Below are 12,695 nucleotides of genomic sequence, written 5' to 3' on the forward strand. Positions count from 1 at the left end.
ACTTGTCTAATCACTAGAAATTTGTTTGAAACACATATTAAAACAATTTCATACTATAAAACATTTCTTGTTACATAAATAGTAAAAATAGATGTATATAAATATGTATAAAAATATATATGAAAATACGTATATAGAAATAAAAATACATGTGTAAAAGTATTATTATACTATAAAATTTATAAAACATGTGAATAAATAAATCTGTGACTATTACTTTAGGTACTTTTTGTAATTTGGTTGCTTAGTGTGTTTTTTTCTTGCTGATTCAGCAAACTAGATCTGGGTTTGGTAGGAGAGCATCATGGGATAGGGACTGTGCCTCAAGCTACTCAAAGATCTTGAGTTTGGAAAGCAGCCGACTCGGACGTGTAAAGAACAAAGGCAAGATGAACAACTCACATAGAACATTATGGTAAGAACATAACTTCTTTTTACTTCTTCTGCCACCATGCATTTGGTTATTAAAGCTGTGAGCATGGCAGTATGTGCTTCTCTTTGCCCACAGGGAATTTGCAAACAGCCATATTTCTCTGCAGCTGAATGTCACTTCAGCCATGTGTCCCAGTCAAATGTACCATAAGGAAATGTCGCACTGCCTAGACGCTTGAACCCATATTACTCATAGTGTATCCTGTCCTTCTTTCTTCCAATATAGTGTAACATTTCTATTTTTTATTTTAACAATGTAGTTAAGGTACTGAAGTTTAAAATGCTTAGAGGAAAGGTTTTATATATCACTTGCAGTGATCATTTGAAGTTGCAGTGATCGGATTTGTAATTTCTCAGTTTTTTTAAGTCCACTGTCTACATGTTCTAATCAGGTATTGTTTTCTGCATACACAGCACTTTCAAACAGTGTTGAAGACCAAGTTGAATGTCTTGACATTCCGTAAAGAACCTCTTCCTGCAGTCATATTCCATGATCCAGAAGCTATTGAACTCTCCACAACCAATCAAGTAAAGAAGAACCGGACCCATAATGGCTGCAAGGTATATTTTGTTTGTGGTGTAGTATTATCTTATATTTCAGATGTCAAGTTGATTAGTCAGATGTAAAGGGAGTCATATAGCTTAAATTAGAGTGCATTATAATTCACAGATCATATTTGGTATTGGTGTTTATAATGCTTTATGAAATTTGGTTTATGATGCTTGTATTTTGTTCAGAATTCTTCAGCACTGTGATTTACAGCTAAAACTAACTCACTAATCATATAACAGCATTGTAGAACGCTATACATTTTTATATATTAGTGCGTACCAATATTTCCTGTAGTATGAAATTGCTAATAGACAGTAACATGTTATTTTCATTAAATGGGCTAACAAAAATGAAACTTTGTACTATCAGATGTGTGCCACTAGTCAGGTAAGATATTGGCTGTTGACGATGAATTGGTTATACAGGGGCTTGTATGATGAATGCCAATATTATTACTTGGCTGCCAGGCCAAGAACTCAGATTCACAGCTGTGCAGTCTGTTCTACCATCAACATAGGTAATACATACCTATTACCATACTGATGATATTTGAATTAAGACAGATGGGATAATTTAGTATTATTGTGATAATGATGGTACAGTATGAATATGTGAATGGTGATCTTCTGAAAAATTCCATGTATGTTTGTATGTTTCACAAAGGAGAAAAATGTCCCTCCAAAAGTGCGGTGGATGTACTTTGAATGTAACTATATGATGAATATTTGATTGTGTAGTATGTATAGGATTCATGAAGCTCAGTAAAATAATGTAATAGCATCAATTAGACCTGTGGTACCTGGTCATGTTGTCAAGCTCATGGACATGAGGATTAGTAAAGTGTTTTTCTGTTTCCTGTAACTGTTCACTCTACATGAAAGCTATGTTCAAGTCCCTGATCTTGACAAGTGTCATTTAAGAGAGAGGATCTCAGCAGTACATGCTAGGTGGATGAAGCGGCAGAAAAATGAGTGGAACGTATATGGCCTAAATGAATTCAGTCAACCCCTTTTCCAGGGAACAGATCACATTTAGGCACCAATATTCTATAAGGTTAATAGAAACTGGAAAGGCATCTGTTGGCAAATTATATTTTGACATCACCATTGCATTTATTTGAAACTACTACAACAGAGGAATCTATTTGTTGAGGAACTAGGAAGCTATTTGTTAATGTATGTTAGCTTTAAATGTAGAAGATAGCAATGATCTCATTTTCTAATGAATCCACCAGTGTACATCTCGTCCTAGCACGGTATCTGGTAATGTGGAATACCCGCATGTTAAAATATCAACATGACTTCAATTAGTGAAACTGGCAGTCTGATAAAATGTTTTATTGATAACTGGCTTATTTTCAAAAGAAAAGTCCAAACTAAAGTACTTTTTATGTATTTTGGGGCTAGCGTTCAACACATCATGACATATTTCATGCTTCAGAGAAAACATTTCTTAAATGTTGATAGTAGTGACTTTGAATTTGAGCTATTGAAAGAAGAAAGAGTAAAGAGTAGCTAAGCCTGTTTAATACATTAGCAGCATGTCTAAATGTGGTATAATAGCTGTGGCTTTTAACTGGATTGCAAAATTATATTATCACGTTGAGTAAAGGAAGTCTACACAGAAAGATGAAATGAGTTGTTAAGTAGCTAGCCTTTGAATGACCTATAAAAGTTCTGCACTTCAACCTAGAGCTTAGGTTCATAGGAGGTTACTAAGCTAGTGGCACTAGAGTCCTTACTAGCCTAGCCATGTTAATCCTGAGTTGCCCCACTTTTCTTTGGTTAGAGGGACATATCTCCCAGAGCGAGTCTATGATTAACACTGACTACTCCTGTTCATGATGGTCATGGGTGCCACCCCGGGGTGAATATGTGGACTCCCATCCTTTTGTCTGGGTTGCACTTGAATAGGGTCAGTGAGGAGCTCTGCTTCACATGAATTGGAAGTTTATTCCAGAGGAGCGGCAATCTCTGTCTCCAGCATGTTCTGTTTATGTCACAGGCTAGATTAAGATCCCTATAGAAAATAACTCTTCTGGCATTTGACTTACGGATGTGCAGCATTTCCAACAGGGCAGAGTCAGAGACTGCCCTGTTGGCCAGGCAGAAGTCACCTCTCAGCAGCCTAGAAGATACAGAATACAGACAAGGCTTTCAGTCTCTCCACAAAGGTCATTGTTTGGAGGCCCAGTATTGTCTTGTTAAGAAACCTCTATGGTCTCTCCAGCTGCTGCAGGTGTCTGGTAAGATACATGCAAAAAGGAACATTATACTTTATTAATGGTCTGATGAGGGTCTAGTACAGTGATGCCCTTACTGATGAGATGTGCAGTGTAGAAGGCTTTCCTTACCACTGTGGAAACTTGGTGGTCAAATTTCAGATTGCTATCAACCTGGTTTCCCAGATCTCACACCACCGGGTTTGAACTTAGTGAGGTGCTGTCAATATTGTAATTAGCAGAGAATTCTCTTTTGCACTTTTTTGGGTTTAGTTTTAGACCACGGCTTTGACACCAGTCATTTGTCTGTGTTAGCCCCTTGTGTAATTTATTAACATCACTGGGGGACTTAATGATTGCACCCAGTTTGCAATCATCAGTAAACTTGATAAGCCAAAGGCTGTCTACTTTAATTGGACTTCCAAGAAATAGATCCCAAAGAGTAAAGTGTCCAGCATAGATTCTTGTAATACACTACTGGTGACGGGTCTACTGGTAGAGGTGCCGTCACCAACTGTGACAATATGTGGTGTGTCAGTGACCCAGTTGACTACCCATCTAATGATGTAAAGGTTGATACCCAGCTGGGAGAGTTTTTCAATGATACCTGAGTGGGGGATTGTGTCAAAAGCCTTGGCTAAGCCAAGATAAGCGTTATGCACTGTCTTACCTTCATCCAGCAATTTGGTGACTTTCTCAAAGAAGTCTATTAGGTTTATTAAGCACGATCTATCCTTAACAAAGCCAAACTGGGTTGGGTCTAGATATTGAAGGTTACCTATCCTATGTCATTGTTGATAAGGTCCATGATGATTCTTTCTATGGCCTTGCAAATGAGGCTGGTTAGACTCAAGGGTCTATATTTCACAGGATTGGTTGATGGGCCCCCTTTGTGTAAGAGGATTACTGTTGCTATTCTCCACTCTGCTGGAACAAAGCCAGTTCTCAGGCTATGCTTAAAGAGAACCCTGAGTGGGTTCACTAGGTCCTGTTTTAGATTGCTTAGTAAGCAATCTCGGATGTTATCTGGTCCCATTGAGGTCATGTTTTTGTCCTTGGAGAGCACATGTATGGTCTGATTTCTAGAGATACTAGGCAGAGGACAGGTGTCAGGTATGAATTGGTGTATGGCTGGTGGGGACAGGGGATTGATGTTTGCACCAAATCTGTCAGCTAGCAGGTTGGCAATTTCCTCTGGTATAGTATGAGTGGTGCCATCCACTACCAGTCAGGCACATAGCTTGGCATTCCATTTTAGATTTCGGACATAGTTAAAGAATGCCTTATGATTATCTTTGGCTAGTGATTCTATTTTCACTTTGTAGTTCACTTTAGAGGACTTTTCAAGATTTCTGATTTTCTTGTTCAAGCTGTGTAGGGAATTCTTCCTTTGCTGAGTCAGTTCCCTCTTGTTCCCAGACATCAGTTTCTTCCTGTTGTTATATAACCTGTTTATACTTCAGATCCACCAGGGTGGCTTGTTTTTTTGGGATGATCTGGTTTTGATCCGGTAAGGTACAGCTGAATCTATACAGTTGTTTAAGTGTTTATTTGTGTACACCTCTGCATAGGAGTCATTGCTATCGGTGACTGCAGGGGTATAAAACCTTTTATACCATCACTTAATAGGCTGTAGTTTGCTTTGCAAAAGCTTTTTAGTTGTTTTGCTCCTGTGTGGTTGTCAGGTCCAATAGTTACTTTGAACGAGACTGATTTATGGTCTGACCTTACCAGAGAAGGCATTACACAGGGTGGAGTGCAGTGACCTCCCCCCATGTTGATGAATACTATGTCTAAGACATATTTGGGTTCCTATTACGTTATCGAAGTTCCGAAACTTCGAACACCATAAGGTCGAACCCTTAAGTTTGAAGTGTCAGAACTTCGATAATGGAAAAAAAAAACAAAAACAAAAAACAAAAAATAAAGTATTGTAAGCAGGGGGGCAAGCCCCCCTGCGCTCCCCACACCCCCCGCTCCTTAAATATACAACTCCAGGATCGCACTATAGTGCAGAAAGGGAGTATTTCCATTTACTGCACTGTAGTGCGATCTCAGACTTGGTATATTTAAAGATTGGGGGTTGGGGGTACAGGCGGGCTTGCCCCCCTGCTTACAACAGTTATTTAACTGTTTGTTTTTTTTTTTTTTGTTTTTTTTTAGTCGAGTTACTGAAACTTTGATTAACTGTGTTCGATGTTTACAGTTTCGAAGTTTCAGCAATTTGATAATGTAATAGGAACCCGACATATTTGCCTTTAGTGGGGGTGCAGACTATCTGTTCCACAGCATTTGATACATATCCCTGTCAATGGAGGGATAGCTGAAATCTGCCACAACTAAGGTGTTGGGCTGTATGGTGAGTAACTCCAGTAAGTCCAGGTAGGTGATGTGCTTTTCTTTGTTCATGGTGGGGGCCCTATAGCTAGCAATGATGTGGTAGGGGAATTTGCCTGTAGTTATTCGGACATGGAGTAGTTCGAGAGAGTCATACTGTTCGACCAGTTTTGAGGTGTAAATGGACTTAGTGAAGATGGATACACCTCCACCTTTGGTTCTTTCATGCTCATTTTGAGGTCTGAGCATGTGGAAGGCATTGTAGCCTTGCGCGGCCAAGGGGCTCTCTGTGGCCTTGAACCGTGCCTCAATGACCGCACAAATGTCAGCATCTTCCAAGGTGAGCAGTGCTTCTAGGGAGTGCAGCTTCCCATTTGGACCCCTAGTATTAAGCAACAAAACCTTTAGTTTGTCTTGAGTGGATTTTATTACTTCGGAAATATTGTTGTTTTGACAATGCCTAAAAAAGGCACAATGGGGGAGGCAAGTTCCTTTGCCATTGTCCAAAAGCCTCAACGAGACAGGTGCAGACCATGTCAGGTAAAGCAGCATGGCCTGTCAGCCATGTCTTGCCGGGCTGACAGATATTGGGTCCTTCTGGGCTGACACCAGAACCTAAGCTTCTTTTTTTGTTACTATTGTGGCATCATCCTTGGTGAAGGTAAAATGCTGCTTAGGGCTAGGGTCATACCTGCCTGGAACACATAATCTGAGAGTTCGGTTATGTCTGTCTTCATGTAATCCAGAGAGGTGCATCTGAAGTTATTCATTCCAACATGGAGTATGACAGAGTCATAACGGTACTTGTTGTTGAATGACTTGAATGCATGCGTGATTTGATGGATCCTGGCAGCTGACAAGCAGCTTACTGTGACCTTGTCTTTATCCAACCTAGTGAGAGGGACATTTCTGTGTGTCACTATGCAGTTGCCTATGACGAAGACATTAGGTTTTGAGGTGTTTAGTCTTAGGGGCTTATTTGCTGTGACACTGGTGTATGTGTTATTATGTGTAGTGGTTATTGTTTGCATAGCAGTGTGTGCAAGTGGTTTATGTTTCAGAGGTCTCTGATCTTTTGATAGTGAGTATGGCTCCACGTATGTGAGTTTATGTGTTGTGAACTTATTTTGTGTGAAAGGTGAAGAGTGTGTGCTGACAACCTGTTTGATGTCTGGTTTGTTGTTATATGAGAGAACTGACTCCAATTTCATAGTGTAATTACATTTCTCACATAGAGTATTTGTTTTAGGAGTAAGTGGTTGTCAGTATACATGAGGCAGTTACTATATTGCCTCAGATTGCCCATGTCAATCAGGCTGGCCAGAGAAGAGATGGGACACTGCAGGTTTTTTACCATATGTACTATTAGGGATGGGAGTGGGCTAGTTACACTATTTTTTGCACTATGACTAACAAAAGGGCTTATTTTATTGAAGGCTAGGGATGATAAGTGTTGCAGTGTTGCTCAGTGCGCAGCTGAGTCACTCATAGTGTAGCAGGGAAGCTTGGGAGGGTCCCACTAATAGATGTGTAAGGAAAAATTGTGTTTCAAGGTGTTTGCTTGTATACAGGGCACTGCTAACCCCAGCTGCATGGTTCACAGCAACATTGAAACACAAGACTTAAATACAGGTGAAAGTAAATACTTTTAAGCTAATCTGCCAATAGGAAAGCACACAATGAATCCTCCTCCAGCAATCCCCAGCTCAGAGAAGGCTGGATCTACATTCTTCTGCCACATTCTTAATGTAAGATGACTGGTTTAGTGCTAAAGTGTATTAATAACAGGCTAGATTTAGCAGGTCTGAATCTAGACTATGCTGTCTAGCCTAACAGTACAGTTAAATCAAATGCAGAAAATGATGCAGTCATAAACAATAAAACGCAGAAATAATGCAGCAGTTAGTTAAAATACAGTTTACAAAGTGCATTAGAATAACAAGACATGGGTGTTTTCTTGTTTTTAGCTTTGGATGCCTTGGATTTCAGTAGAACCATTCTGTACCTCTGACAAAGATGCCAAAAGTAGAGCAGCTCCAGTTAATTGAGTGCAAACCCACACAAATGTGAGGCTTAAACACATGTGAAAATAAACACTTTTAAGCTAATATACCAATGGGAAACCATGCAGTGAATCTTCCCACAGCAGTCCCCAGCTCGGGTCAGGCTGAATCTACACTCTTCTGCCACAAGGATAGAGGGGAGCCCTTCTTATAAGATAGCCAGTTTAGTGCGCCAGTGTATCAATAACAGCAAGATTCAGCAGATCTGAATCTATACTACGGTGTATAGGCTAACAGTACAGTTGAAATCAAGTGCAGAAAATGATGCAGTCACAAGCAGAAAAAAACAGAAATAATGCAGCAATTAGTTAAAATATAATTTAAAAGTGCAGTCAAGGAAACAGTTTCACCAATGAAAAAAACGTGTGAAATGTCCAGCCTAGATAATTCATGTTTCTATCTTTCACACAGAACAAAATCACCAGGCCAAGCAGATTTCTTAAAACAGAAAACAAAATGGAGGAGGTAAAACAGAAAGCAGCTCTATCAGCAAGTCACAGACAAAGAAATACAGGTTTACTTTCCTTATCCAGCAGGGAATCACCAGCAGTGCTTTAGTTTATGCAGGATTGAAATTGTTTTAGAAAAGACAGAAGCCCAGCAATTCACTGTGTATTTAAGTATCACTCCAGAAACAATTTAACCAGTTGCTAAAGTACACAGTATATCAATAACAGAGGTTTTACCTTTTTAGTCCTGAGTCAATAATAACGCTTCAGGATGTGCAGTACTGGTTTATTCCATAAACAGCACTGGGAAATTGCCTTCACAGAATTTCATATCAGTCTCAAAGAACAAAGAAAAATAATACTACATATATATCTTTTTATCAATTTCATGCATGCAGAACTTTGGCATAACATAGCTTTTAACAAATCATATAATTTTAAAATAATTTGTGCCCTTGTGCTTCTTGATTAGAGCTTCATGTGAATATTTGACAAGTATGTCTTAAAACACAGACCACCTGGCCTAACAATCTTGTCTTTTGACCTTGTATTATTCAGTGCAGCACACTATCTTTACAGACATCCGTATGACTTATCCCCCAGCCTGAGAAGGCCAGAGCTTACAAAGATTATTGGCACATCGTTTTTCTTTCTTTTCTTCATTAACATTTTGAAAGCAGACTGTTTTAAACATTAGTGACATCCCTTAACTCCTGAAGCACTTACTTTGCCTTTAGCTGTCTGTCAGTACACTATAAAGAGAATGCAGTTGTAAGACACTTACAATATAAAGCTACAGCTTATGAGAAACTAGATTTTGCATAATCATTCTTCTATATTACATTATAAACATATTATAAACATTGCATTTGACTCATTTGTGAAGAAACAGCAAGTTAATATGCATTTTGTGAAGAATGATCATAGGTTCATAGGTGTGTACTAGGCCAACGGCCCTTGAGCCTTTACAAGCCTAGCCCATAGAAGTGCCCTGGCATAATGCCGCCATTAGATCCCGGTGCCTCTATCAAGTAGAGCAGGGTGAACTTTCTATTTCCCATCCACTCATTAAGATTTCTCTTGAAAAAGGCCAGTGAGGTGCTCTGCTTGACATGTATGGGAAGTCTGTTCCAGAGCATGGTCAGTCTCTGGGTTATGAACCTGTCCCTCCTGCATGTTCTGTTGATTGTTGTAACGAGGTTGAGGTCCCTGGAGTGTGTGGTGCAGAGGGATTGGGATTTCTTTAGGTGTAACATTTCTAACAGGGCTGGGTCAGACATGGCTTTGTAAGTCAAGCAGAGATCGCCTCTTAATATACAATATGAGACAGAGAAAAGCTGGAGTTTATTGAGTCTGTCCATGTAGGGCATGTGTTTAAGGCTTAGTATCCTCTTTGTGAGGTGCTTTTGTGGCCTTTCCAGCTTTTGCAGGTGTTTAGTGAGGTACATGCCAAATGGGGCATTATACTCAATGATCGGTCTAATGAGGGAAGAGTAGAAAGAGATGATGACCTCTTTCTTCCTAGATGCAAAACCCTTGGTATTGAGATGTGCCACGTAGAAGGACTTTCTGACCACAGTGGCAATGTGGTGGTTGAAGGAGAGGTTGATGTCAACGTGTGTCCCCAGATCTCTTATAACGCTTTCAGGGTTCAGTGGGCTACAATCAATGTGGTAATTAGTGGGAACTGAGTTTTTCCCAAAGGGAATGATGACGCACTTTTTGACTTTAAGCTTAAGGCAGTGGTTTCCACACCAGTCGTTGGTCTCAGTGAGGCCTTTCTGTAGGATGTCTACATCACTTGGAGAGTTAATAATGGCTCCCAGCTTGCAATCGTCAGTGAACTTGGTCAGCCAGAGTCCCTCCGTGTTGGCCTGGACTTCTGAGAAGTAGATTCCAAACAGGAGAGGATCCAGGACCAATCCCTGTGGGACTCCACTCGTGACTGGTTGGCAGTCTCACTTGTAGTCTGCTACTCTCACACTGTGGGTTCTATCTGTGAGCCAGTTTGTAACCCACCTAGTGATATAGGAGTTGATGCCTAGTTTGGTGAGTCTGTCAATAATTCCTGAGCGGGGAATGGTATCAAAGGCCTTGGCCAGATCAAGGTAGGCTGTATGAACTGCCTTGCCCTCATCCACAGCCCTGGTGACTGACTCAAAGAAGTCAACCAGGTTGAGCAAGCATGATCTGCCCTTCACAAAACCAAATTGCGTGGGATCCAGAGTTTGGAGATTCCCTATATCCTTGTTAATTAGGTCCATGATGATGCGCTGCATAGCCTTACATATCAGATTCGTCAGGCTAATGAGGCGATAATTCCCAGGGTCTGTAGTCACTCCCCCTTTATGGAGAGGGATGACTGTAGCAGTGTGCCATTCTGTAGAGACAAAGCCTGAGGTGAGGCTGTGATTGAACAGGGCATACAGGTGTGATGCCAGTTCACATTGTAGTTCATGTAGGACACAACCAGGGATATTGTCGCGTCTCATGGAAGCTGTATTCTTGGCCTTGGACAATGAAGCTTTAACCTGTGCTGCAGTAATGCTGGATGCCTGGCATTCTTCCAGTATTGTGATTGGTCCTTTAGGGGGTAAAGTTGGCACTGAATCTATCGGCCAGTATGTTGGCAATATCTGTTGGCTAAGTATAGGAGGTACGATTGTGCAGTAACTCCGAGCAAATCTGGGTATTGCCGTGGAGATTCTTGATATAACTGTAGAAGGCTTTGTGGTTGTTTTTAGTGTCTGACGCAATTCTGCCTTCATAGCTAGCTTTAGAGGTTTTGTTGAGAGATTTCAACTTTTTGTTGAGGCTAATGAGGGAGTTTTTCCAGTCTTGTGACTTCACCTTTTCTACAACAGTTTCTTCCTTCTGTTGTAGAGTTTGTTAATGGCAGGGGGACCACCAGATTGGCTTTCTTTTTTTGGAGGAGAGCATCTTGGTTCTGTTGGGTATGGCTAGCTCCATGCATTTATGTACGTGTTCGTACAGTGCATTGGTGTATGATTCAGCGGTCATGCACCCATTTTCCATTTGCATAGGTGCCGTGAAGTTAGCCATGGTTGTTTTTAGGAGCCCAAAGTCAGCTTTGGAGAAGTTTTTCATGGCAGTTACCTTTGCTGGTGGTGTGGGTGAATTTTGATGTATAGCTTCAGATACAATAGAAAGGCTTAACTCATTCAAAGCTACAATGCCAGTCACACTGTTTACTGCTTCACACACACCTGCAGTGCCAGTTGTGTGGACTACCTTGTGTCAGTCAAGCCTACAGAGCTTATAAGGCAGACCACAAATAGTACTGTTGTTTTAAAATAACATAATTGTGGCACAGAGTTTGTGGTATGCAGACTTGTGATTAAACACCTTAAATATGAAAAAATCATTTTAACTGAACAGGTACAAGGAAAGGTTGTTTTAATTTGACAGTTTAAAATATTTCTGCTCTCATTCAAATTTCTCTTATTCTGGGTTCCAGACATTTGCTGTTCACTCAGACAAGGCTTTCATAACTCATTGCTGGGATGTGTGAATGAGCTGAGCAAGTGGTTATACAGAGGTCCTTGTTAGAGATACAAGGCAGTCAAAGCACTTCTGTAGACAGAGTTCCAGTATACATCACATTACATGAAGTATTTCTATGGAGGACGTTTATTTGATTACCTGCTGTTCTTCCTTTACTGAATGCATCACTGGGATTATTAAAAATCACAGTATATAGTTCTAACTGGAACTAGACTGAGAGAGGTTTGAGACATTACTCCTGCAATCTCATCCAGAAAGTCTCCCAGCCAGGTAGACCATCTGTTTTCAGGAATACTTCCTAGCCAGGTAGAAAAGTAGGAATACAGTACTGTGTAAAGGCTGTTTAATTTGTCTATACATAATCACTAGGCTTAAGCATGGCGTTAATGCACAGTGTTTTACTGTTTATGCACATTAAGGATGCTGTGGCCCAACAAATTGAAGAACAATCCCTGGTTGAAGGTTTTGGCCCTTATTAATAAATTTTCTTCATCTATTTAAACATTGTAGTTTTGTTTATAGGTTTTCATACTTTTTTGTCTTGATTCATTTTTTATTGTTTTGATCTCAGGATTGCTGAATGTATTGTAAATAGTTATATGTTTTTTCTAATAATATGATTTATCTTAAGTTATTTATTGTATTTATTACATGTCAAACCTTGATATATTCTGTTCTCATTATTAAAAAAAATCAATAAAATTTTTTAAGCAAAAAAAAAGGATGCTGTGGCATCAGTTTTCTTGCAATAAATGCTATAAAGGCCAAACAAAGCATGTAGTTAGAATATGTATATATGGGACATATAGAATGAATACAATGTCTTTACTATAATCCCAATAACTGTGCAGTTCTGTCCCATTCATTCAGAGGACCATTAGCTTTTAGCGTTTTTAATTTGCATCATTGTTTGAATCTCAGGCTGTATTTTGACATATATATTTTATAAGAAAAAAGAAGAATGGTTAATATTTAGCTGTAGTACCTTAGAGAGCAATGGTGTTAGTAGTGAACTAAATGTGAAGTATTTAATTCAACTAATTCATAGCAATTAGTGTGTCAGTGCAGATATTTATTTAGTGTATGAAGTACTTTTCATAAGAACATAGAATTAT

At 39.6% G+C, this 12,695-nt stretch overlaps 1 protein-coding gene across 2 annotated transcripts in view; it reads left to right on the top strand.

The window, feature by feature from the left end:
• Window positions 1–12,695, top strand: part of PID1 (phosphotyrosine interaction domain containing 1) — a 523,618-nt gene that overhangs the window by 239,170 nt on the left and 271,753 nt on the right. The window contains exon 2 of one of the 2 annotated variants that reach the window (XM_044070413.1): window positions 847–993. The exons of the other annotated variant lie outside the window; for it this stretch is intronic. Within the exon in view, the coding sequence (XP_043926348.1) occupies window positions 847–993 (147 nt within the window). The remainder of the gene's footprint in view (window positions 1–846; window positions 994–12,695) is intronic. 2 annotated transcript variants of the gene reach the window in all.

The sequence above is a fragment of the Protopterus annectens genome, chromosome 4.part1 (genome assembly GCF_019279795.1).
Source record: "Protopterus annectens isolate FY-2018-M chromosome 4.part1, PAN1.0, whole genome shotgun sequence".
Classification (NCBI taxonomy): domain Eukaryota; kingdom Metazoa; phylum Chordata; order Ceratodontiformes; family Protopteridae; genus Protopterus; species Protopterus annectens.